This window comes from Hippichthys cyanospilos, chromosome 7 (assembly GCF_059441005.1).
Source record: "Hippichthys cyanospilos isolate Australia breed blue-spotted pipefish chromosome 7, RoL_Hcya_1.0, whole genome shotgun sequence".
NCBI lineage: Eukaryota > Metazoa > Chordata > Actinopteri > Syngnathiformes > Syngnathidae > Hippichthys > Hippichthys cyanospilos.
Window position 1 is genome coordinate 17,665,680 of NC_142375.1, and position 22,867 is coordinate 17,688,546.

A 22,867-nucleotide genomic window follows, 5' to 3' on the forward strand; every position below is an offset into this window, starting at 1 on the left:
ATCCACTATCACCCCATTTTTGGTCATATTCTGACACAAAATACACATTTAAATATTAAAACCAGGGGGAAAATATTGCACTCTGATTGAGGGCTGACATCACAAATTCAATAAGGTGTAGACTTAATTTGAGGTGACTGTAAATTTGATAGTACATTTTTACACAAGCTATACACTGCATTACAGCACCATATTCAGTGTTGTCTCATTATAAAACATACAAAAATATTTGCAAAAAAGTGAGGCGTGCTCATTGCCAGGCCACTGTACATTAAATGTAATAACTGAGATGTCACGTAACTTACATTTCTAAATTCCTAAGTTTGTGAACAGGACACGGCAATGATAGACTTGCCACATGGACTCAATTATGCTGCACAGCTATGGAGAAGTACTGTATTGAGGAGCAAGATATTTGCAGACATGCTTGTTTCCTGTAAAACATGTTCAAGTTTCTCCTCTTTGCAGATATGCAGCCTCAAGGGGCGAAAACAAAAAAGTCCACTGGCACTGAGCTAGCTATGTGACAGTGCCGAAAGATTCATTTTATGTGACGGTGTTTTTTCTCACCTTCTTGGAACTTAATATCTTTCTATTAATAACAACTTGAATGAACACAATGGAAAAAGCATGCGGCGATGAAAGCTTAAGATGGAACAAGACATGCAAACTACCAACAAAAATAAAAAGCGGGGATCTTAGATATTTACCTTTACATGTTAAGGAAAAAAATCAAATTCAAGAGGTAATTGGAGGCAGCAAGTAAATAAGTGCTGCAGATGATGTAAACTTTAGTGTAATGGTGAAGCATCCAAAGCTAATGCACAGTAGCAGAGCTGCTAACAACAAGAGAAGCTAATATTGTTAATTGGCATAATCTCAAATCATACAATTATGCTATGATTTAATTTACCAGAAAACCAACAGCAAGAAAACAAACCAAGGCAAGAGGGTAGGCTAATGCTAAGACGTGAATACTTCTGCAATTTCTTGCCATATATCCTCGAATGATACAATATTACACCGATTCTGTTGCAGGAAAAACTGGTTAGCAAGTAAACTGACCCCTGCAGCACAGAGGAAACTGCAGAGTATGATGATGTAATCTCCAATGCTATAGGGTAAGCTAATGAGATCATCTCTGTTTATTTTGGCCAAATCCTACCATGTATCCTCAAATAATACAATGCTGTAGCAAATTTGACTTTAGAAGGGACTGATTCAACAAGTTAACACATATTGGTGACTTTGATGTAGAAAACGGCCCTTTCAAAGCAATTCACTAGGCTAATATTAGCATGTGTGTTTATATTGGTCGTTACCGGCTAAGACTAAGATGTCTGCGTATAAAAACAATTGAACTCATGCTGTTTCAAACAACCCTAATAACGCATGTGTTAAGTCATATACAAACAGTGAGCTGATGTAATTAACGAAAAACTGTGGCTTTCATTGATGCTCATTGAGACACTGTAATGAATAAATGATGCTAAACAGAGACATGTGGCAGACAGTGGCAAAAGTGTCTCTTTTTTTCCTTTTAAAGGGTTTTCTCACTCACTGCTCTTGTGGCCTTAACATGAAGGCAAAAACAAAAATTTAGGAACACATTACTCTGAACAGGAGGTAGCAACAGGAGGGCGATAAAGCATCATGTTTTAATCGAGACAGTCTCCATTTTGAACCTTGCGTCTCGAGTCCCGAAAGATTTTGCAAGCCCTATTGTTTTGTCTCGATTTTACGTTGGTCGAGCTTCGGTTTCAGTTCATTAAGCAAGTCAATTGTTTGGGACATATGTATATACATCACAAGTTGTCATAGCGATTTATACAATAACCCAAATAAAAAGGAATATAACCTGTATACTTTCACATTGATGTTATACAGGAACGAAAACTACTTCCTGCTTCCCTGTCTAAGAATCATGGGAAATGAAGTCAAACCATAGCGACATGAGCTTTCTGACAGCATGTTCCCAATGCGAGACAGTAAAGGAATTGATTTTCAGTTTTTCAAGCAGTCGACTGGAAAGGTGTTCAATGACCAATCCCACAGTTAGACATCTCAAACATTGATTGAAATACTAATTTAATGCACCATACCACATGAGCACATTGCAGGGTGTATGTGAAACCATTTTATTCTCTACTCAACAAATCAAATTGATAACTTAAGTCACAGGGATAACAAATTTGATCAAATTAGCACAACACCAGGACCAAGCCAAAAAAGGTTGCATCTTGGACCTAATGCGGTTCCAATAGCCCCTTACACAACATATTGATGACCAAGCAACCGGTGGGAGGAGATTCTGCCGTGCAACAAAGTTTGAACCAGTCAACTCTTCCTGAACTTTGCCACCAACTTCCAGAACAGGAAGCAGATTTTAATCTGCTTCCATCACTTGCGGATCAAACTTTGGACCACGGCTCAAATGTGAAGCCCATAAGATGTAACATTTGTCCATCCGGTGAAGCACATTGATTATCCATGCATGTTCAAGACACAATGGGAGGGAAGCACAAGAAGGGGGTGGGTAGATGGGGTGGAGAGTTTGTGGGGGAGTCCTGACCCCCTGGAGCTAATTCTCACACACATGCACACAATGGACAGTACAGCAAAGCTAACCATGAGACTTTTTGTTTCACTGATCTCCTTGCCAAACAAAATCTCAACTTCACCACCAAAGTAGACACCTGGTAAGTCCACCGGAACATCTCAAAGTAATCAACCACACTCCGCTTCCCTTTTTTCCTCCCGCCCATTAAAAAGATCTCCCCCCCAGCTTTAAAGACAAAAAATGCACAAGGCGAGACATGGACAAGTTCAACTCACCCGGCCCTCTTCTTCTTCTTCTCCTTCCTACACTCCCAACTCTGGCGCACAAACTCCTCAATCACAAGCTCCAGCTGGTGAGTCTGCACTGGTTCTTGCGACTAACCCCGCCCCCGTTAGTCATGTGACCACAATTCCAAGTGGTGGCCGGGAAAACTCTCAGCACTCCACTCTGCCACACCCCTCATTCAAGAGAGTCAATGGGGAACATTGTGGACGTGGGGCTCAAATCATGTGTGTGTGTGTGTGTGTGTGTGTGTGTGTGTGTGTGTGGTTGACATTAATCACAAGACAGGACAGCAAGTGTGTTTACATAGAACAAAAACACATTTCTTTTTTTGCTTGTCGCTAATTGCGTGTGTGTTTGAGTGACATGTTATCCCTGTTCTTTATTTATTATTATTATTATTATTATTATTATTATTATTATTATTATTATTATTATTATTATTCCACCCACTTTTTTGGACATGTATCTTCGTCCCAATGATTAGTTCAATTCACACCACTTCAATTTCATTTCCAAAAAGATCATGCATCCAAGGCATTATTTTTGTCATTGCAAAAACTCATGTTTTCCCACGATTTCCCATATCTTCCATCCGAAAATAACTCATTCACATTATTCTCAATAAAAATTCTACATGTCCAGCTTGTTTGGCGCATCTTTGGAAATTTTACCAACATATTACTAACATTGAAATTCACGATTTTCTTACATATTCTTCAATATCATACTATCCCATATTGTTCAATACGTTCCACATCATTCCATATGATTCAATACCAGACCATACCTTTTAAAATCTTTCAGTATCATTTTATATAGTTATTTTATTTTAATTATTTTATATCCATCTCTCTTTCAATATTCTTTAATATAATTCTATGTTTTACAATTCATGACACAATTAACAATATTCAATATTCAATACCATTGCATATCATTCTATTTTTCATATTATTAAATATAATGTACTTTTTATAAAATATTGCAAACTCTACAATATCATTCCGCAGCCTTCTTAATCATTCAATAGTTCCCCTTTTTTCCCATATGTTTGATACCTTTGAAAATCATTCAAAACTGTACTGTATCATGTTAAATGCATCACTAACATTTTGCACGTTTCTGGTTTATAATGTGGGGAATGTGGGACTCACGGTATAAAACAGATCTTTCCCTAAAATGAGATCAGTCAGTTTAAACCTGTGAATATTTTTTATTGAATGTATTCCACAGTACTTTATCCATCCCATTAATTGCATGTGGTTTATGTGTGTGCGTGTGTAAGTGTGCATGCATGAGTGTAAACATGATTTATGTAGAAATTTACAGGATAAAAGCTGACAAAGTCCAAACCAGCAGCAGGAAAACATAAAATTGTGTTTCCAAACCCAAAATCACAATTGGTCAAATCTACTTCCTGTGTGGTTGCTCACCCTAAACGTGAACACGACTAAATGCCACACTAAATGCCACACTTTTCTCGGGCATACTTAAAGATTGAATAAAGATTCCGGTTACACAGCATAAGTTGTATGTTTGATTATTTTGTTCCTATGGCTAAGCTTTTTTTTTTTTTCTAGCTGACAAACGCAGCGGTTTTCACAAGAGTCAGCATAAAATGTTTCCTTCCTGTCAGTGCTCCACTAAGTCTTGTTCACACTTGGTTGTGGTTTCACTGTGACTGGGTATGTGCATCTGACATAGCACACTAATGACACAGCCCACAACACTAAATGCATTTTAATAATGATCTTTGAGGAGAGCAGTTCAATCTTATTTCAATAGTTTTTCCCTCTGTGAAATGTTTTTTTTCAGCCAAATACAATCTAATTACAGCAAAGTACTTTAGGAATGAAATATTTACTTAAAACGTAGTCCTGCACAAGTTCTCTCAGAGTCAACTTTGGAACTAGTTTTGAAGTGTTATATTTATCACTATTTTATTCAGCAACTTCACAAAATAGCTCATGTTAATGTCATGTTTTTTATGATGAGCTCGTCTGCCGGAAATTTGTGTCACCAATCACAATGTGCATCTGTGTAAAATCAAACAAAATATGGACATACAACATGCAAAAGAATCACTAGAACACATTTCAGCAATAAACAGCTTCATGTTCAAATGAATTTGCTCTTAATTTGAAAAGAACTGTTCCTGTGATTTTTTTTCTACCACATGCTGATAATTATCTTTTAAATTTTATCGTGTTAGTGTACAGCGGCCATAAGAACTGTCTGCCAATGTCCAAATACTTCTGTATGAAAATAGTCACCAATCACAATGTGCATCTGTGTAAAATCAAACAAAATATGGACATACAACAAGCAAAAGAATCACTAGAACCCATTTCAGCAATAAACAGCTTCATGTTCTAATGAATTTGCTCTTAATTTGAAAAAAAAACTGTTCCTGTGACTTTTTTTTACCACATGCTGATAATTATCTTTTAAATTTTATCGTGTTAGTGTACAGAGGCCATAAGAACTGTCTGCCAATGTCCAAATACTTCTGTGCCTACTGAGCCGATCAAGCCAGTGAACATTCAAATTTCCTGCAAGACTTGTGATGTTCGAATGATGCGTTCTCACAGTACATTGCTCTTTCAACATTTCCATTGAAGCTCTCAGGAAACAATTATTATTACGAAACTCATGACCAGTAGTGTTTGACCTTACTATTTCTTTGTGGGAACTAAAGATCAAACGTGTCAGAGTTATTTTATTAGTCCTGGTAAGAGCCTAAGAAGCATAGCTCTGAACTAATTTATGGTAAGTAAATTGACTTTGAATTGAAGCACGCTGGTTAACCTTGTGAGAGGGGGGAAAAGTACTCGCAGATGGGCCAGAAATGACGAATCTCCATTTTCCATTGACAAATGTCAAGCAAGAGTCAAATGTTTTAAAAATGAAGTCATCTTCGCTCTCTTTGCTCCATAGCGTAAGAAGTTTTGGTTTGCGGAATCATGAACGATGCTATGAAGCAATGCAGCGTCGCGCGTGGTCCTTCGCTGTCAACCAATGAGGTCGCATCGCACATGGAGGCGATTAAAGACGAGTCACTCCACAGGAGCGACACGGTAAAACTTCCTGCAAGAGAGGTCGGGGTTTGGAAAAAAAAAAGTAGGCGTAACCGCTGGGAAAGGTTGGAAGGGTGAAGAGCAGACACGGAGACAGAGGAAAGAGGAGGAACATCTGGCTTGGTGTGAATATCTCCAGGGAAGATAAAATGTGTCAGAGACTTCCTGTTGTGTTTTTTTGCTGAGGCTGCGCTGCTCCCCTGTGGTGCAAATGGAGACAGCATGTGTGTGAGAAGTGAGGCTCATTCACTTCTCAACACCCCAGAGAGGCTTCATCACGAAAGACAAACATTCAAATTCACACCTATGGAGAATATCAGTGAAAGTGACATGCATGTTTTTGGAACATGGAATGAAAGTGGAGCACACCGGGATCCCAAGGTTTCTCATTTTCTCTTTTCTTCTTTATCAGACAGTAGCTGATAAAGTAGCTGGTAGGCTTAAAAACTTTAAAATTTGAAAGTAAAAAACTTTAACATCTTAACTTTTTTAAGAGGTTCTACCCGACATGTTTCGGTGTTTTTCTTTCGCCTTCTTCAGAGTGTTTCTTGATATTCGAGTAAAGTCTTGATGGAGGAATAAATGAAGCTTCAAGATGCTTCATGAGCCAATATTTTGTGACTCCTCGAGATGGCATTCTTTTACATTTTAAACAGAAAAAAATGAAAAAAAAACAAAACAAAAACAGAACTGAAAAGGCATGATTTTTTAAAATCCGATTAATCGTCAAAATAATCGACAATCAATTATTGAAATAATTCTTAGTTGCAGCCATAATGTCCTTCACAAGGTACTCAACAGTTTAACTTGAGCTAACTTATCATTGTAAACTTTTTGTTGAGAACCTTTTATCATATATTTACGTAGAATATAAAATTGGATAGACGGTGGTTGTACGGCCGTGCATTCTTACTTTTGGTATTCTTCACAACTGACGGCAATGGAAGCTGAACAGCCCAAATGTGAGGCCCCAAGGTTACAGCAACTTCGGCATTAGCGCTGCCTCACCTTATTTTGCTACGCTAACAGAAAAGAGAATGTGAGTTTTACCACGATAACCTCCAAATAAAGCAGAAAAACTATGCGGCCGGACTGTTTGTTTTTAGGGAAGTGTTCGCCCTCTGCGTTTCCCTATGTTCCACTTGAACCCACCAAAGCTTTCCCAGCTGGACTGTCTCGAATACTGAGAAGGAGTGCCAAGGCCATACCAAGACAGAAAATGTGTGTACTTATCTAATCCACATGAAGATTTCCCTCAGCCAAAAAACATCATATGTACTTTCTCAGAAATAAATCGGTACTTACACAGGGTTCCCATTTCATGGTTGTTCTGCATCTCGCTGGAAGATGAAGCCATCTCCACGACCTCCATGGCACTTTCGCTTAAATGGAGCCACAAATCTGATAATACCCCACTGATATGGCCAGGACAGCTGCTGACTGGACTGATTGTGATGCGTAAATGCCACCGTGTCCTCGCTCCTTCTGAGTTCTGCAGTGAATTCTTTTCCCTGATGAAGAGTAAACACGGCGACTCCAGGGGATCGGCCTTCTGGGGAATCTGAGGCCTCTTCCTGGATTAGCGGAGGGTTAGTTGCAAAGGACAAGGGAGAAGCGGAAGCCTGCATGTCTTTTCAGAACATGCACGGTGACCCAGTTTGGACGCTCTAAAGTAGGAGCGTTCAAAATGCATCATTCTTGGCTTCTTTTTGTTTTATTTTAGCAGATATTAATGCAATTAAGTGTTCAACGGTGTCGTTCAGAACTTGAAAAATAGCTTGTCTGTTTGTATATGGTGCAGTGTCACAGCTGTTTTCTGAACTACTTATCCTCGATGGGATTGCGAGCGTGCAATAAAATTGACATTAGTCGTAGTCTGTGCATTATGGGACAAATAGTTTGGCAACGAAACTTCACTTTGTTCTACGGTTAACCTCGCGTATAGTTGTACTGAATGTATAGAAACGTTTCCAGGATTTTTTTTTAATGCAACAGTCCCAAAACCGTTTGGGACCAACACAGCAAAATAACGATACACCCCGAGTCAAAAGCTTATAGTTCCAATGACTAACTGAGAGCAACTTTAACTCCTCTAGTTGGATTGTGAAGGGTATTTGAAGGACCATGGTTGTGTAAACAGTTTTTGTATGTTTTGGCTCTTTGGTGTCCCGATCAGTGTGAATTTTTTAGGACAGTAACCTGCCAAGTTTTTGCCGATCTGGAATCTTTGGCATGCCCAATTAGAACGGGATAGGTAACTTTTTGATTGTGCAGCTTACATGGCTCTTTGGTGTCATATTTTTTTTTCTTTTTCAACCAAAAGAGTCCGAGTTCAGAAGCGGGATCAGTGCTGTGCTGAGTCTGAAGGACCCTTGAAAATTTGACACCCGTGTGATTGACCCAAGTGATCTTTGATAATTCCAAAAGAAGCCTCTCTCTTTGGTGTTGCACGGATTTTAACCCAGTGGACTAAAGCTCAAATCTTGGTGGTGGGAACTAATCTGGAGAATTCAGACTGATACGTTCCAGTTATGGTTTCAACTGCAATCTACGGTAAGATGTACAGCGGCTGAACACACTGCTTATTATTGATTGGTTGACAAAGGCTTTATTTCGTAAGTAAAACACAAAAGTAGAATTCTAGGTTTATATTATTAAACCTTGGCAATATGATTGATAGATTTTTTTTTTCTATTGCCACTACTTGTGCAGTTTACTTCTTCAGCAGGCCTAAACATCTTTTGGAATGTGAACTATACAATACAATACAGTACATAGATGTGTCTTTTCCCCATATTTATGGAAAATTCAAATGAACGTTTTTACACTTGAATTTTTGGGGGCTATTATGATTCTGGGTGATTTAGGAACAAAATAATGAACAACATTGTTTTGCTGGAAGAATAAAATTTTGCTGAATGCACCATGCTGTAGTAGCTGGTGCAAATACTCTAATAATAGAGACACAAACACATTGTCTCATTTGGGAATTTTAGCATATGTTCACTTCACATGTAGACATGCACACACACACACACGCATCCCCCCACCGCCCCTTCATGTCAGCACAAGTCAGCAGATGGCCGCACTGTGGTGCAACTGACCATCTGCCTGACTGTCCGCAACACACACTCACCCACATATACACACATGCACACATACACACTGCAGTAATTGTCTCTCCAGCATGTCGTCTATCAGGCCAAACATCATTAGCAGAGAGGATCTGACCACACGTGAACTTTCCAAGTGAATTATCAACTTTCCACTTTGTACATGTCCCAATTTAATTATCAGAAAATTCCCATTTTTTATGTGTTTTCATCTGCCTGCCTGGCTAAGGAACGATTACATCAAGTGAGATTTAATGCTACCACGATTTGGTTAGTGAAACGCTGATGGGCCATAACCATCTTTTTTTTTTTCTTTCTCGATGAGAAAGGCTGATTACAGTGTTTGTCTGATGACAAATCCCTTCCGAGGGACAAATTGTAATTGTGGCATTTTCATCTGCTTGGACAACATGTGACCTTGCATGTGAATGAGAACCGTGGGTAGGCAAGAGAAAGTGAAAGAAAGTGGGGGGAAAAAGGAGGGTTTGCGGGGACTTAACAGCGGTTCTGGGATTTGGCAAAATGTCTTAAAAGGACAAAGTTCATGAAGCAGTGGTGGGAAACTTCTTTAACCTTTGACCTCCCCCAGATGCTTAATGTAAACTTTAACTTCCGAACGCCTCATCTGTGCTTGAGGAAAGCCCTGAGCGTATGAGGCCTGAGTGAACTGAGTGCATGTACAGTATGTTTGCTTGATCTAAGATATGAATCTATGTATAAAGTCTTGTCATAATGTATAATTTAACATCTCTGTTATATTGGGATATAGGATGTATTGAGTCTCTTTGTTCTTAAGTGTGTTCCCTCTCATACCGTAATGAGTGCGAATAAAGTCCATGAGACATGAATTGAAAGGCTTGGCGATGCATGAAGGTTGCTCAGTTTCACCTGTGTCACACTGCCTCCTAACGGCGTGTTTGGGAAGCACAAGTCAATGGTGACAGCTGCCACTTATGACAGCATGGGATATTATTTTGCTTCAAGTCATGTTAACGGTCTTTTTTTTTTTTTATTCCTATTTATTTATTCCGTTTTTAATTAGGCAGCCAAGAAAATAAATAAATAAATAAACAATCAATCCCTGTGACAAGCCTGGATAAAATATTCAGTGTTTGGTTAATCTAGAATTAGAATATTGCAGTTATTATAAAAGCATCAGCTTCCATTATCACACAATAATACAAAATGCAATGGCGTTTACAGGCATAAGGGATTTTATAAATTGCCTCATAAACTGTTGCTCACAGAAAGAATTTATGACAAAGATACTTGTTCTATACATCGAAGCAGACCTCATTGAGAAGAAATTTGACATTGGTGGCTAAAGTTGCTGAATGACATTACATGAGAGCACAGGGTAAAAAATTTTTGTTTTTGTTTTTTTCAGATGTTGGCAGTACACATTCGAAAAGAAGCTGCTAGGAGTAGGAAGTGTTTTGTTGGCAGTACACATTTGAAAAGAAGCTGCTAGGAGTAGGAAGTGTTTGTTTTTTTTAAACCTTTCACCGTTGCATTGGTTAACTTCTTTTTGCGCTTGAAAAGTAAGAATCTCTGGATGACAAAAACAGTTGAATGTGTCGTCATGTCATCAGTTATAATGTGTAGTATTCATCATAACCGAGACAGAGGTTTTAGTTTCTAAAAGATTAAAAAAAAAAAAAAAAAAGCCTTTTTACACTTTTGCACTTCGTAAACTGCAGCCCAACATCAATCAAGCGTACGTGCACTGACGGCACGGGAACAGAACACTGTGTTGCTTTGCGCTGCAAGGTGGGAGGAAAACAAAGATCAAGGTGCGCTCAAACTGAAAAAAATTCACATTTAGATGTATGTCACAATGACATCAAAAGCTGCGTCCAATCGGAGAGAGGCTGAAGGTACAAACAAGCAAAAACTCAAAAGTTAAACACAACTGAACTGCACTTAGGCAGGTATATGTTCATGTACTACAACACTAGGTGGAGCCAACACATTTGAAAATCACTGTTTTAAGAAATTCTAAACCCATGTAAAGTTACATGGTAACAGCCAAGAATATCAGTGCGACCATCCAAGTCGTCTCAACCCGTGCTGCGAGAACATTGATCATCTTGCAGCATTGTTCTCGCTAGATGAAAACAAGTCAAGTAATTACAGACCGCTGTGACCTCAAGTTGGACCGTGCCCGAGGCTGCACGCTCTTGTGTGTAAGACTCAATAAAAGCAATCAAGCACCGCTAAAACAAAGCTCAAGCCAACAAGCGTGTACATGTGACCATGCGCCTTTGATGATCTTTGGGCAAGCAGAAACTAATCACCTCCACACTTCCACCTCCACACACAGGAGGTCAAAACAAAGACGAGACAAATAGTTCCACTTGTTGCTGTCTTGAAAATTCCACAATTAGCAAAATAAATGCAGCGCAAGTTAATATGTTTATTTGGGCAACAAGGGACACATTTCAGGTCTCCATATGATCCAGAGCAAATTTATTTTGCATGTGAGACTTCTGAGAAGTGGCGCGGGACTGAAATTACATCCATTTATTACTTTTGACTACCACTACATCTTGTACGTTCTACTTTATATAATTATGGATACTTTGCAATTTATCACTAGGATTATGAACACTTTGAAAGAACAATCTTTGTCGGAACAAGACGCCCAGGCCTTCTGCTCCAAATAAATAAATGTCAGGAAATCTCTCATAGGAACAGCCGTAATTTATTTGGGATTTATCAAAAGCACTGTAAATAGTGTAGTGTGTCACATTAAACATGAAACATCATAAAACATGAAGCATGAATGCAAACAGCAGGTATGAGGGGTTGCTCATTTTGTTTTCAGTGCAAGCTTTTTTATTAGAGTGCTTTAAGTTTTTATTTACTGCATATTAGGGCTGCACGATTATGGCCAAAATAATAATGAAGATTTTTTTGGTCAATATTGAAATCATGATTATTCATAATGTTTGGTCAAACATGTCTATTTAATGCCCTTTTTTTAAACAAGCAGTGTATAAACAAGGCTTCAATGCTTCATAGTTAAAAATAATAATCATTAAAATAAAAAAAAATAAACAAAGTAAATAATTCAAACGAATGGCACACAGGGCAACACAAGCATTTTACTTACGGAGTGCAAACCAATGAAAAAAGCCTACTTAGAGCCAAGCACATTATTTACTTGTAAGCAAATGTTGATCAGTTAGCAGTCAAAATGTCATTTTCAGTCATTTCAAACCCTATTTATTCCAGCCATCAGATTTTCCAAAATGGGTATCAATTGACAGCTAGCACTGTATATATTAGGAATTAGGTGAGAAACTCAATGCCATTTCACACTGGCAAATAATATATTAGGGTGATAAAAGCAGAGGCTTTTGTCATGCAAACATTGCCCCCTGGTGGTAGGATGACAAAGTGCTTGATTTGATGTTTAGCGAAGCCGTTTTTTTTAAATGTTAATATTGCAGAGGATCAGCTCAATTAATCGTGGAAGCCAATATTGTGATGGCGATTCAAATTGGATTAATTGTGTAGCCCTACTGAATAGTTTTTTTTCCTTCATTTTAAATGTTGATGTTGTGGGGGATTGTAATGAAGTTATTTTTATAAATTTAAACGTAACCCAAAAGATGTTAGCACACTACTAATTACAGAACTTTAATTGCAATGACACACTAAAAAATCCAACAAAATATTTGATTACAACAAATTAAAGCAACACAGCCATTTGGTCAATTTGTTGCATTATTACCATCGTTATCAGGAGATGCTTCTTACAGTACAACACGACAGCTGGGATGTTTCTCGAGAAGATAGGCCATTATTTCATGGACTGATGAGCAACAGGCCTGTCTGTCCAGATAAGCTATCCAATACAAATGAGTAGAGCTGATATTCATCTGTGTGTCTGTTGGTCTCAAGGCAGCGCGTCACTTATGTCCTTTGAAATGCATCCAAATAATATGTTTTTATCATTTGTGAAGGTCGGTTTGGGAATGGAAGAATGGGACAACTGATGACAACGTTTTATGTCAATGACACGTGCCAAAATCCGCCGCCGTGAATCCTTATGATGGAACGGATAGAATATGTTACATGGTGAACTTTAACACACACTTCCGTACTCCTTTTGCGACCCTTTGATGGACTCACGTTCGGAAGTCGAATAACTTGGATCACATGACCCTCAAGAGACAAAGAGGAAGTTCTGCCGTGGGCGGGGAAACAATCACGTTGACGTAACCTGGAAGGAAGGAAGCACGCTAGTTTGTGTGTGTGTGTGTGTGTGTCAGGGACGCATGATGCCATTTCCTCTCGAACAAGTAAAATGGTCAGAAGAGGGGGTAACTCAATATACAAAAGACAGTTATGTAAACTTCACGAATAACGGCCGAGGTATCAAATCAAATGTTTTCAGGACACACCTCTTTTGTTATGTTATACTGGACTATTTGTTTCAGCTGAGCACAATATAGAACACATACCCTCTGGGCAGCTCTTTTGATGAAACGGCATAACTGTATTTGCAATAATGTAGTTGAATTCAAGGAAACAAGAGAAAATGCTACCAAAGCCAAACAAAATCAGTTCCACGCATTTTGACTGCCAAGTTAATTCTCATTAAAACAACTAAAATTCCCATAGGAAAAAACGGTGTTGTTCCATCATCATCTTGTATTAACTTTATAAGCCGCGTTTTAAAGAGGAAATCAACGCAAATATTTCCACTAGTTCGAACAATGTTTTCTGAGAAATATGGTCTTTGTGGAATATGAATTAATCAGAAATATGCACGTTTTTTTTTTTTTTTTTTACCCAGGAGCCTGTGGCGCTCACAAGGAAAGATATGCAGTATACACGCGAGTACACACTGAAGTCTAATCGGTCTTTGACTTTTTTGAGGTATATTTTACCAGGAACATTTTGCTTGAACACGAATTGTACAACCATTAAGTTAGCTGATTTTGGAAGCTTTGGAAGGCTGGGATTTTTCTTGGGGAAAAAGACAGTGGCTCATTCATGAGCTGCTTCAAACTGTTTCAAACTATGGTTATCATAACTTGTTGCTAGGGAGACGAAAGTTGGCATCACAAACACACACACAGGTGTATTTGAGAAGGAACCTTATCTTCAAATCATAGAGATGTGCCATGGATTTAGTTTGTGAAACCAGGCTTTTTTAATTGATCATTTCCACGTAACAAAGTAGTATTTAATACACAATCTCATCCTACTCATGTTGTCTGTTATATCTTCATTAATTCAAATATTTTAAAGACGCTTACCAATCAAAAATTCTGCCTGAGTAATAAAGTTGCATGAGTCATACTTTAGGGAAGATGTTGCCTTTAGGGGAATTACAGTTTGGTTTCAAAGTAAGAGTACTGTGTTCTTGAAATGTCTGGGCTGAGCTAACTGAATCCAGACAAATAAAGGCTTTGCTGAATAAAAGGGTATCGCTAACAGCACAGACTGTTTATGGTGTCAGCGAATGGCATTGGAAAACTGTATCTCGGCATTCTTCAACAAGCGTAAGCCACTAAAACCAACCAGAGGAGCTTTGAGAAATTAAAGCAAGACACGCTTCAAACCAGCATGTGTCTTTACAGTAAGGGTATTATATTCAAATAAAAGGCATATGTCATTTTGTCATCTCAATAGCAACGGTTACTAATGACAACGCTGAAGGCTAGAAGGCAATGGGCCCAGTCAGTTCTGGTTATTGGAGGGCCTTTTTCACATCACGCTTACTAACCCATCTTCCAGAATAAAAGAACGAAACAGGCAAATGACAGTCATCACCATAAAGCAGCAGCTAATTCTGAAATACTTGGCAGTGCAGCACATAGTAGGATGACAACACTAGCCTTTTTCAACCCCTTACGACAGCATTTCAAGTGTAACTAATACTAATGGCCAAGGTTAAGCTTTCATAACATATCATAATAGTTCATGGATTTGCATAAATGCCAGACAGGCCTACAAGGAAAAAGACATGCTTGCTTGAGTTACCGAGAGCCATGCAGCCATCTCATTTAACGAGAACTGTGCTACTGGCTATTTCTGGTCAGAAATGTGATTCTGTGATGAGAGAGGAAGTGAAAAAGAAGCAAAAAGAAGTAAAAATGCACGTAAGAAAAAGAAAGATATGTTTGTTTTCCAGTGGGATTCGAACAGAAAAACTTCAAGTTCACCTCAAGACTGAAAGCACAGTTAATGTTTTTACTCTTTGATTAATTTGTTTAACTTGATAGATACATTGTTAACTTACTTTAAGCTGAAGATATAAAAGCACAAAATGTAATATTTTGGGGTAATTACTATATATTACTATATATTATTATTAGATTTCATGAGAATTTGCAGGTAGGGTGAGGAGGAGACTCTCGCAAGGCTCGGTTATATCAGGCACAATTTTGAGAGTAATCAGAGCAGAGGGTCATGACAGTTGTTTTAGTCGCAAATCCAGGAAAATGTCATGAAGAGAGGATGAAAAAAACGCAGTATTCCAGGTCGCAACATGAAAATAATGTAAATCAGGGACGTTGCAACATGGGGGTCCACTGTATATGAATCAGAACTTACTGTATTCATAAGTACACAACTCACAAAAGTGAAATTCAAGAGCTGGATATCACTATCATTTTATAAGTAGTGTATATTAAATATATCAATTGTTTACTAAGTAACTGAGGAGCACTTATCAAAAGGCTAACTAATCAGGTGAGAGAACATGCAATTTTGGCAAAATATAATGATTAAGGAGGACTTACGGTCAGGGTTGGGAGATTTGCGTCCAGCGTGGTTTGGTGAGGAGCATCGGAAGGTGGTGACGATGGTGTTGTGGTGAGGATTAGGATGGTGTGGGTGGTGCACTGCCGGGTGGTGGCCGTTGTTCTCCACCGGAGCTCTGGTGATGCTGATTTCAGGTTTACGAATGTCCCCGGGACTAGGGGGCTCAAACTTGCGAGCGTGACTTTGTTCTGGGACGCGACCGGTCCCGTTGGCGTGACTGCTGCCTTCGTTGCGGCGTGTCCCCGGGGAATCCGTCTTAGCGAATGTCACCTCCCTCTTGTGGGTCAGTTCTGGAGTCTTGGAGTGGCCGAGGACCTCTGGGCGCTTCAGGGCGCTGTTGGTTGCGAAGCGCACGGATGCGGGGCTTGTGGCGTCCACCTGCTTGTTGGGCGCAGAGCAGATATCGATGGACAGCTCAGAGCGGCGTGACACGGGCTCGGGGGTTTTGGAGCCTCCTCCGCCCATGATGGAGCGAGGTTGGGTATAGTTGAGGTTGTTGTTGTTAGTAACCGAGGTGGCGGTGCCAAGGTCACGGTAGTAGATGCTGGTGGGAGACATGGCGTTGCGGTGAGGGGAGTTGGTCGTGCGTCTGGAGCCGGGAGAAGAGTGGGTCGAAGTGTCAACGTCCTCCACTTCGAAGGACCTCTTCAGAGCTGAGAGTAAAGCAAAAACATGACGTTAAATGTTACTTACATATATAAGAGTGGTGAACCCAAAAGGCCAGCAGAGCCTTGCTGGCCTAAACATACTCAGAAAAACACATTTATTCATAAATATTTATGAATAAAACTATTCTCCTAATATATATATATATATATATATATATATATATATATATATATATATATATATATATATATATATATATATATATATATATATATATATATATGGGACATATTTTAACTGCAAATAATAAATAAATGACAATAAAATGACCGCATCAATGAGCTGTTGATTTCAGTACACATATTTGTTCACTTTAATGTTGAAAAACCAACCTGTGACAAACGTGAAAGTAAATAATTTACTATATGTTTAGCAGAGGTATATATTTTAATTTGTAGTTTACAATTAATGGTGAATTAACTGTGGACATCCTGGGAATAAATAACATTAAAATTTGATTTAGTGATGATTAATCATGGTGTTTTTGTTTTGATTTTTTTAGGTTAAGGTGACTCAGTCTAATTTCATGACCTTTAATAATGTCAAAATGTTACCCAAATTATTGCCAGTAGAGTCAATATAGAACATTTTATGACCTTGTCAGTTTGTTATTTACACTGTTATTGTACTTAAGAGGACATTTTGTCTAGTAGTCATGCAGTGGACTTTTGCTGACCTTAAAGGTACCACCTTAGTAGGCACTAGTTTATGCAGTCAATAAAATCACACCGTATTAACTAGCACGAGCACAACAAGGTCATAAAACTAATTAAAAAGTTCATGCCAAGTCTAAAACGCCCTAAGTTCAATGGTAGGAAGTCTCCCATCCCCAGCAGCACTTTGTTTCAGGAAATTTATGAGTTGTTTTGTCGTGACCTCAATGCTACATCTACTGTAACCCATTAAAATATGGAGCTTTATGCAAGAGCATTTGAGGCATTTTGTGTTTGCACACAATGAGCCAAGAATTGCTCACTTGCCCAGAGTTCATGAGCAACACGAGCGCGCATCCTTCCTCGAGGTTAGTCGTGACAGGAGCAAATTGATGCACTGTACAAGATGATGATAGTGAGGGATGGGACTCCCCCTTGGGTAAGAGTGCACTAACTGAAAATGAATGACGTGCCATGCCAGTGCCCAGGAGCTGCTAACGTAATGACACACAAGCTACGTCGTCTCCCTTAAAAGCAGCTCCCATCCAAAATGGTGTCTATTTTATCGGTTCCCTGCCTCTGGTGCTTCTGTGCATGCGTGCAAGACAAACTCATGTTATGGGAGTTTCTGCATTGCGAGAATGCATTAGTGTTTATTTTTAAGCGAATACACCCAAAAGGGAAAGGAGCTTTCGCCTTCCTGTATGCCCGCTGCACAATGTTAGCCACTAATCTAATTTACTGCTTTAAGACGCTTCATCCCAACTTGGTGGACATTTGATACAATTCACCCTTTGACAAAAAACAAGTGGACACCTCAAGGACAATTCCGTCAAATGAATAACAGATGTGCAATATACAGTAATGTACTTGTACAGGGACAGCTAAACTAACACAATTAAATTAGCAACATTTGTACGGGTATTACACATAACTCATAAAAAATATTTTAGCATCAACACTAGTGCTAAAATTCTAACATGGTGGTAACTTCTATTAGTTTAAAAAAGAATAGTATCACTCAGTAAATCTTTGAAGATATTCTGTTAGAATATTGTCTTCAATAAGCACAACAGTTACTATGATAGCATAAAACAAATATGCAAAACGTAACATCTGAATGCAAAAATTTGACCACATTTGACCTCTCAGTTAATTAACTGAGAGGTCAAATGTGGTGTCATCATCATCTTGTAACCTGCAATGCTTGTACAACCTGTAAATAGCTCTAAAATGTAAATCATCTCTAGTGCCTATATATGCTAACACAAAACAAAACGCTAACAAACTTGCCATTTAAATTTAAGTAAAAATGAATTGTACATGATTGCCACATCATAGAAATTGATCAATTTGGTGTGAGACGATTTTGTCTTAAAATAACTACAGTATTAATTCTTTGTTTGCGACGTGACAATGCTAAACAGTTAGCAATATTAGAACTAACACTGATTTAAAATAAGTGAACTTGGTGTTTGGTCATTATACAATTAAAAGATACATCGGAATAATCTTAAATTAAGAGTATGTTTATACACAATACATTAGTGCTAGCTATAAAATCCACCACTCCACCATTTGCATAATGAACCTCTCACGGGAACAAAGTTTGACATGCACTCAAGCGCCATAAAAGGCTTTTAATGACTTTAAGTGGTTATTTATTTTAGAGAACGGTGCTAATTCACTTGCCCGTGTTCTCTTCACTCCGGCTCCCCTACTATTTTCCGTATGTTGAAAGAAAATCCTATCCAAGGTTGTGGCTGCTTTCGAATCCAGCCAAAGTATGTGTTAGTCTGCCAACATTAGGCGGCAGATTATACAAGCAGAGGGAAGGTTTAACACATAATGGCAACAATTTAACATCATTTGAAAGAGTTTTGGCACTTGTAGTAGTTTTTATACTTAATCTATAGAACTTGCGCTGGGTATCGGGATGTAAGTATTTTCACATGAATTATCATGGAAAAGCAGCTGAACTGATTGACCTGTTCCGATGATTATTTGTGTTATTGGTTACTTTGTGATTATACGGCCTCAGGCTTGTGAATAAAGCGCAGGACTTGAGTTTGTATTTACAGAATGTGCAGCGAAGTGCACATGATTTAAAAGATGATGTGGACTGGAAGTCGAGTACGCTTTCATGTTTGGGAATATAAGGGAATGGAAAAAAAAAGAACATAGAGCATCTCCAAGGCGATCATTCAACTCTGACAGTATGTTTTCCTCAAGGGCTTTTCAATGCGGTCAACTAGATAAACATGGAAATAGGTTTCCAATCATGCGAGCATGAATATTACGAGTACTGCGCAAAAGTGTGGGAATGACATATCAGATGAAGGAGTATTGTTCCTGGTGAAAAGGCATTCCCAGACTATGAGCTGGAATCAAGCAGTCTGGTCAATGGAGGAAGCTCATTAACAACATGGCGTTGGAGTACCTATCACAATTGTACAGTGTCTCAAGTGGGAGAATAATGCATCACTGACACTAATGCTACGGTTTAGTGAGGCTGCAAGAACAAATATGGAGGCAGCTGTGCTTACTACGCTTCACGGATATTTGTTGTAATACAGCCCAGGTGGTAGGGTAGACCACCTCTTTATCATCGGTGCCATTATGTTCTCTCTATAACATCCCGAACGATGAAAACGAGCATATGGTATAATCTCGGCCATGATCTCATTCGATTCTGTTGCAGGTAGCCAGAGCCTAACACAGCTGACATCTGCTGGAAGGAATATCACACTCGTGAATTCAACCACAAGGCACATACAGTATAGAGAAAATCATTCAAATCGTAATGGAGTGGGTTCTGCAATACAAGTTCTTTAGAGTGGCCAATCATCAGCAGCTAGTTTTGCTGCAAATTAGTCATTTTTTGGGCCAGTCGAAAAGCCATGTTGTATAACATGGTCCGCCACAACAAAAATGTTTTCAAGTGGGAGGTGAGATCTAGTCTACCGCCACCAAAGACGTACACAACAGTCCTGTTTATGCAGGTAAATTGCATCTTTTCGTGACAATAATGTTTGTATACCAGTGTAAGCATGGTATTCTGACTAACTGTTGACTATATAGTTTGGGGTGTAAGCTTCTTAAACTCAAAAGGACTAGATACACCAATCCGCCGGAAGTCTGGAAAAGTTCAGGCATCGTTATACGCCGTCTGATTAGTTTAGAAACTGTCGTAACATGGCCGTTTTCAGCAGATTCTACATGTCGGACCATTGTGACATTTTATCACGCTAATTGGCTGTTAGCTAGCAAAGCAGTGATGATGACATTAAGCGAGGGAAAGCCTTGACAATTTTGTTAGTAATTTGATTAGATTGTAAAGTATTTTTTTGTCATAGTTTGGTAAATGTACCGTAATCACTTCTTTAAATTAGCTGGCTAGCAAACTGGTTAAAACACTCTCAAAACACACTCCAACGATAGCGGTATACATTAGTCATGTTTCTTTATCGTGGCTCTGCTTTCTGATTGGCTTTTTCTAACAGTGAGGAATAGTGACTACTGACGATCGAGTCCACGCAACGGTAGAAAAAGTCTCTCACATGATTTGGCCAATGCCGTATTGGTGTATCTAGGCCGAAGGTCGGCTGGGATACGTTTTAATCAATCCAAGTCCAAAACCTAGGGAAACCTTTTGACCGGGATGAATGTTTTTTGTTTATTAGAAAGCCCTCAAAAAGGGACATTTTTGGCCTAAGAATAATCACAACAGAAAAATGCCCGAGTTGGAGAACCTAAGTTTAAGTTAAGGTGAATATTGGTCTTGATCAACTTTGTTGTCATAATCCCCCATGAAATTCTAGACATCTTGTGATGAATACAACCACACCCTAACTGCTTATATACAGCGGGTTTATGCACAAAAGAGCGGGCGGTTGGATGGTCCATGTGGTGAAACCCAACAAAAACAAACTATTTGGCAAGCCAAGGACTGGCTAAAGTATTTTGCTTTGTCAGGCAAATCCTTGACGATACCGCAAACACAAACTACCTCGCTAACTATTCATTGATAATGTTGGGGAGAACTAATGCGGGCAAGCCACATGAAAAGATTTTGTCAGGAAATGGATTCTGGATATGTTCTGGATGAAGACAGAAGACGTGAGATGAGTCGCGTACAGATCTCAGGTCAAATTTTTGTTGTAGTAGCAGATGTTTAAAGTTGAAACCACTTAGGGGCAATATCATCACTGGTGGAATTTTTACACACAGTAACAAGGTAATCCAGCCAGCTGTTAAACTGTGCTTGGCTACAGGCAACAACCTTTGACAGATAAATCTAGTTCCGCACAACTTAATGGGCTACCTCATCAACGCAGTGATTTATATCAGGAGACAGCTGACAGCGGTAGAATTCCACTCAACACCTTGACTACCTCCGGGTTCCAATAAATACTGTGAAAATAGCTGTTCTACACATGTAACTTTGAAGTAACTTTGTAACAAAACAAACAATAAGGCAAAATAATCGAAGTATGTAATCTGTTGTGTAGGGTTGGGTACATAAAACATCACTAGTGAGACAGAAGTAGAAAAAAAGACAATTACTGGGGTACATTATAAGACCATTAGATTTCCATAACACATTTTATTGCATTTTGTACTCGTATGATAAATGCCTAATGCCTTACGTAATTGTAGTGAAAAAAAAAAAAAAACGTTTTTAGCATTAGTACTGTTTTTGAAAACGTGTCCAAACATGTTTGCAAATATGTTTTGCCATCATGTGTAAATACATTTGAAGGTATTTGCATGAACATTCAAACTAATTTGCCCGTCTAAAGTTTATTTCACATTAGCAGCTCAACGCTTCCAATAATCTGGACCAATACAAAATGCGATATTAATGATTTTCACGATTGTGAACACCATCAAAGTGGCATCTGGTAAGTTTCGACAAGTTGTTTCACTGGAATGATATGCTTTGGTAGGTGCTGCTGTTTCAGTTAGCCCTTGCAGCTTGACAAGGCAACAAATCATGAGGCTACAATTTGAGAGTACAGAATTAAATTTCACAATACTATTTTCAAATTTTTGTACCATATTAATAAATGTTGTCTAAATGAAAGTGAAAATGAAGTGAGAAATGTAGGGTCCATTCCCACCTTATACAGGACAAGATGGCATTAAGGGAAAAGTGCAAAAAAAGTTGGCTGAATGATCAGATTTTTTCTATAACTAGTTTTATGACAATGAAAACAATTAATCTAATTAGAAGGTTTTTCACATCACCTTAAATGTTTTTATTTGGCTTTTTTTTAAACATTCACAAACTGTTATGCACATTTCAACAAATAAACAGTGAAAACAACAATGCTGTGAAGTTCTAAAAGTTAGCCCTCCTGTTGATAAAAACATGAATGGGTAACTGTCAGGCTTGAGACCAGCTGGAGGAAGCAAGCATGGCCGGAGGAGGAAAAGGAAAAAGATAGAAGAGGAGACAGAAAAAAAATAACAATGACAAAAGGAAACCATGTTGGTTCCACAAACAAAGGAGACACATGTTGTGACCGCAAAAGCACATCTTAAAAACATAGACATCACTGTGTACATATTGTCTTAGTTCCGGCGACTCGTCACACGTCTGACTTCTTAAGTTGATGAAAGTAGACTTGGCATCTTATCCTGTTTTGTCAAAGGTTGACCTTCTAGTTGGTCATTAAGAGCTAAACGTGACTAGGTTGGGTGCATTTGGAAACTCTGTGTCAA

The 22,867-nt window shown here is 38.6% G+C and overlaps 1 protein-coding gene across 4 annotated transcripts in view; it reads right to left on the minus strand.

The window, feature by feature from the left end:
• Positions 1-22,867, minus strand: part of LOC148421375 (neuronal-specific septin-3-like) — a 75,380-nt gene that overhangs the window by 23,343 nt on the left and 29,170 nt on the right. For all 4 annotated transcript variants that reach the window (XM_088419836.1, XM_088419837.1, XM_088419839.1 and 1 more), the window contains one exon: positions 15,797-16,471. In XM_088419836.1, the coding sequence (XP_088275962.1) occupies positions 15,797-16,471 (675 nt within the window). The remainder of the gene's footprint in view (positions 1-15,796; positions 16,472-22,867) is intronic.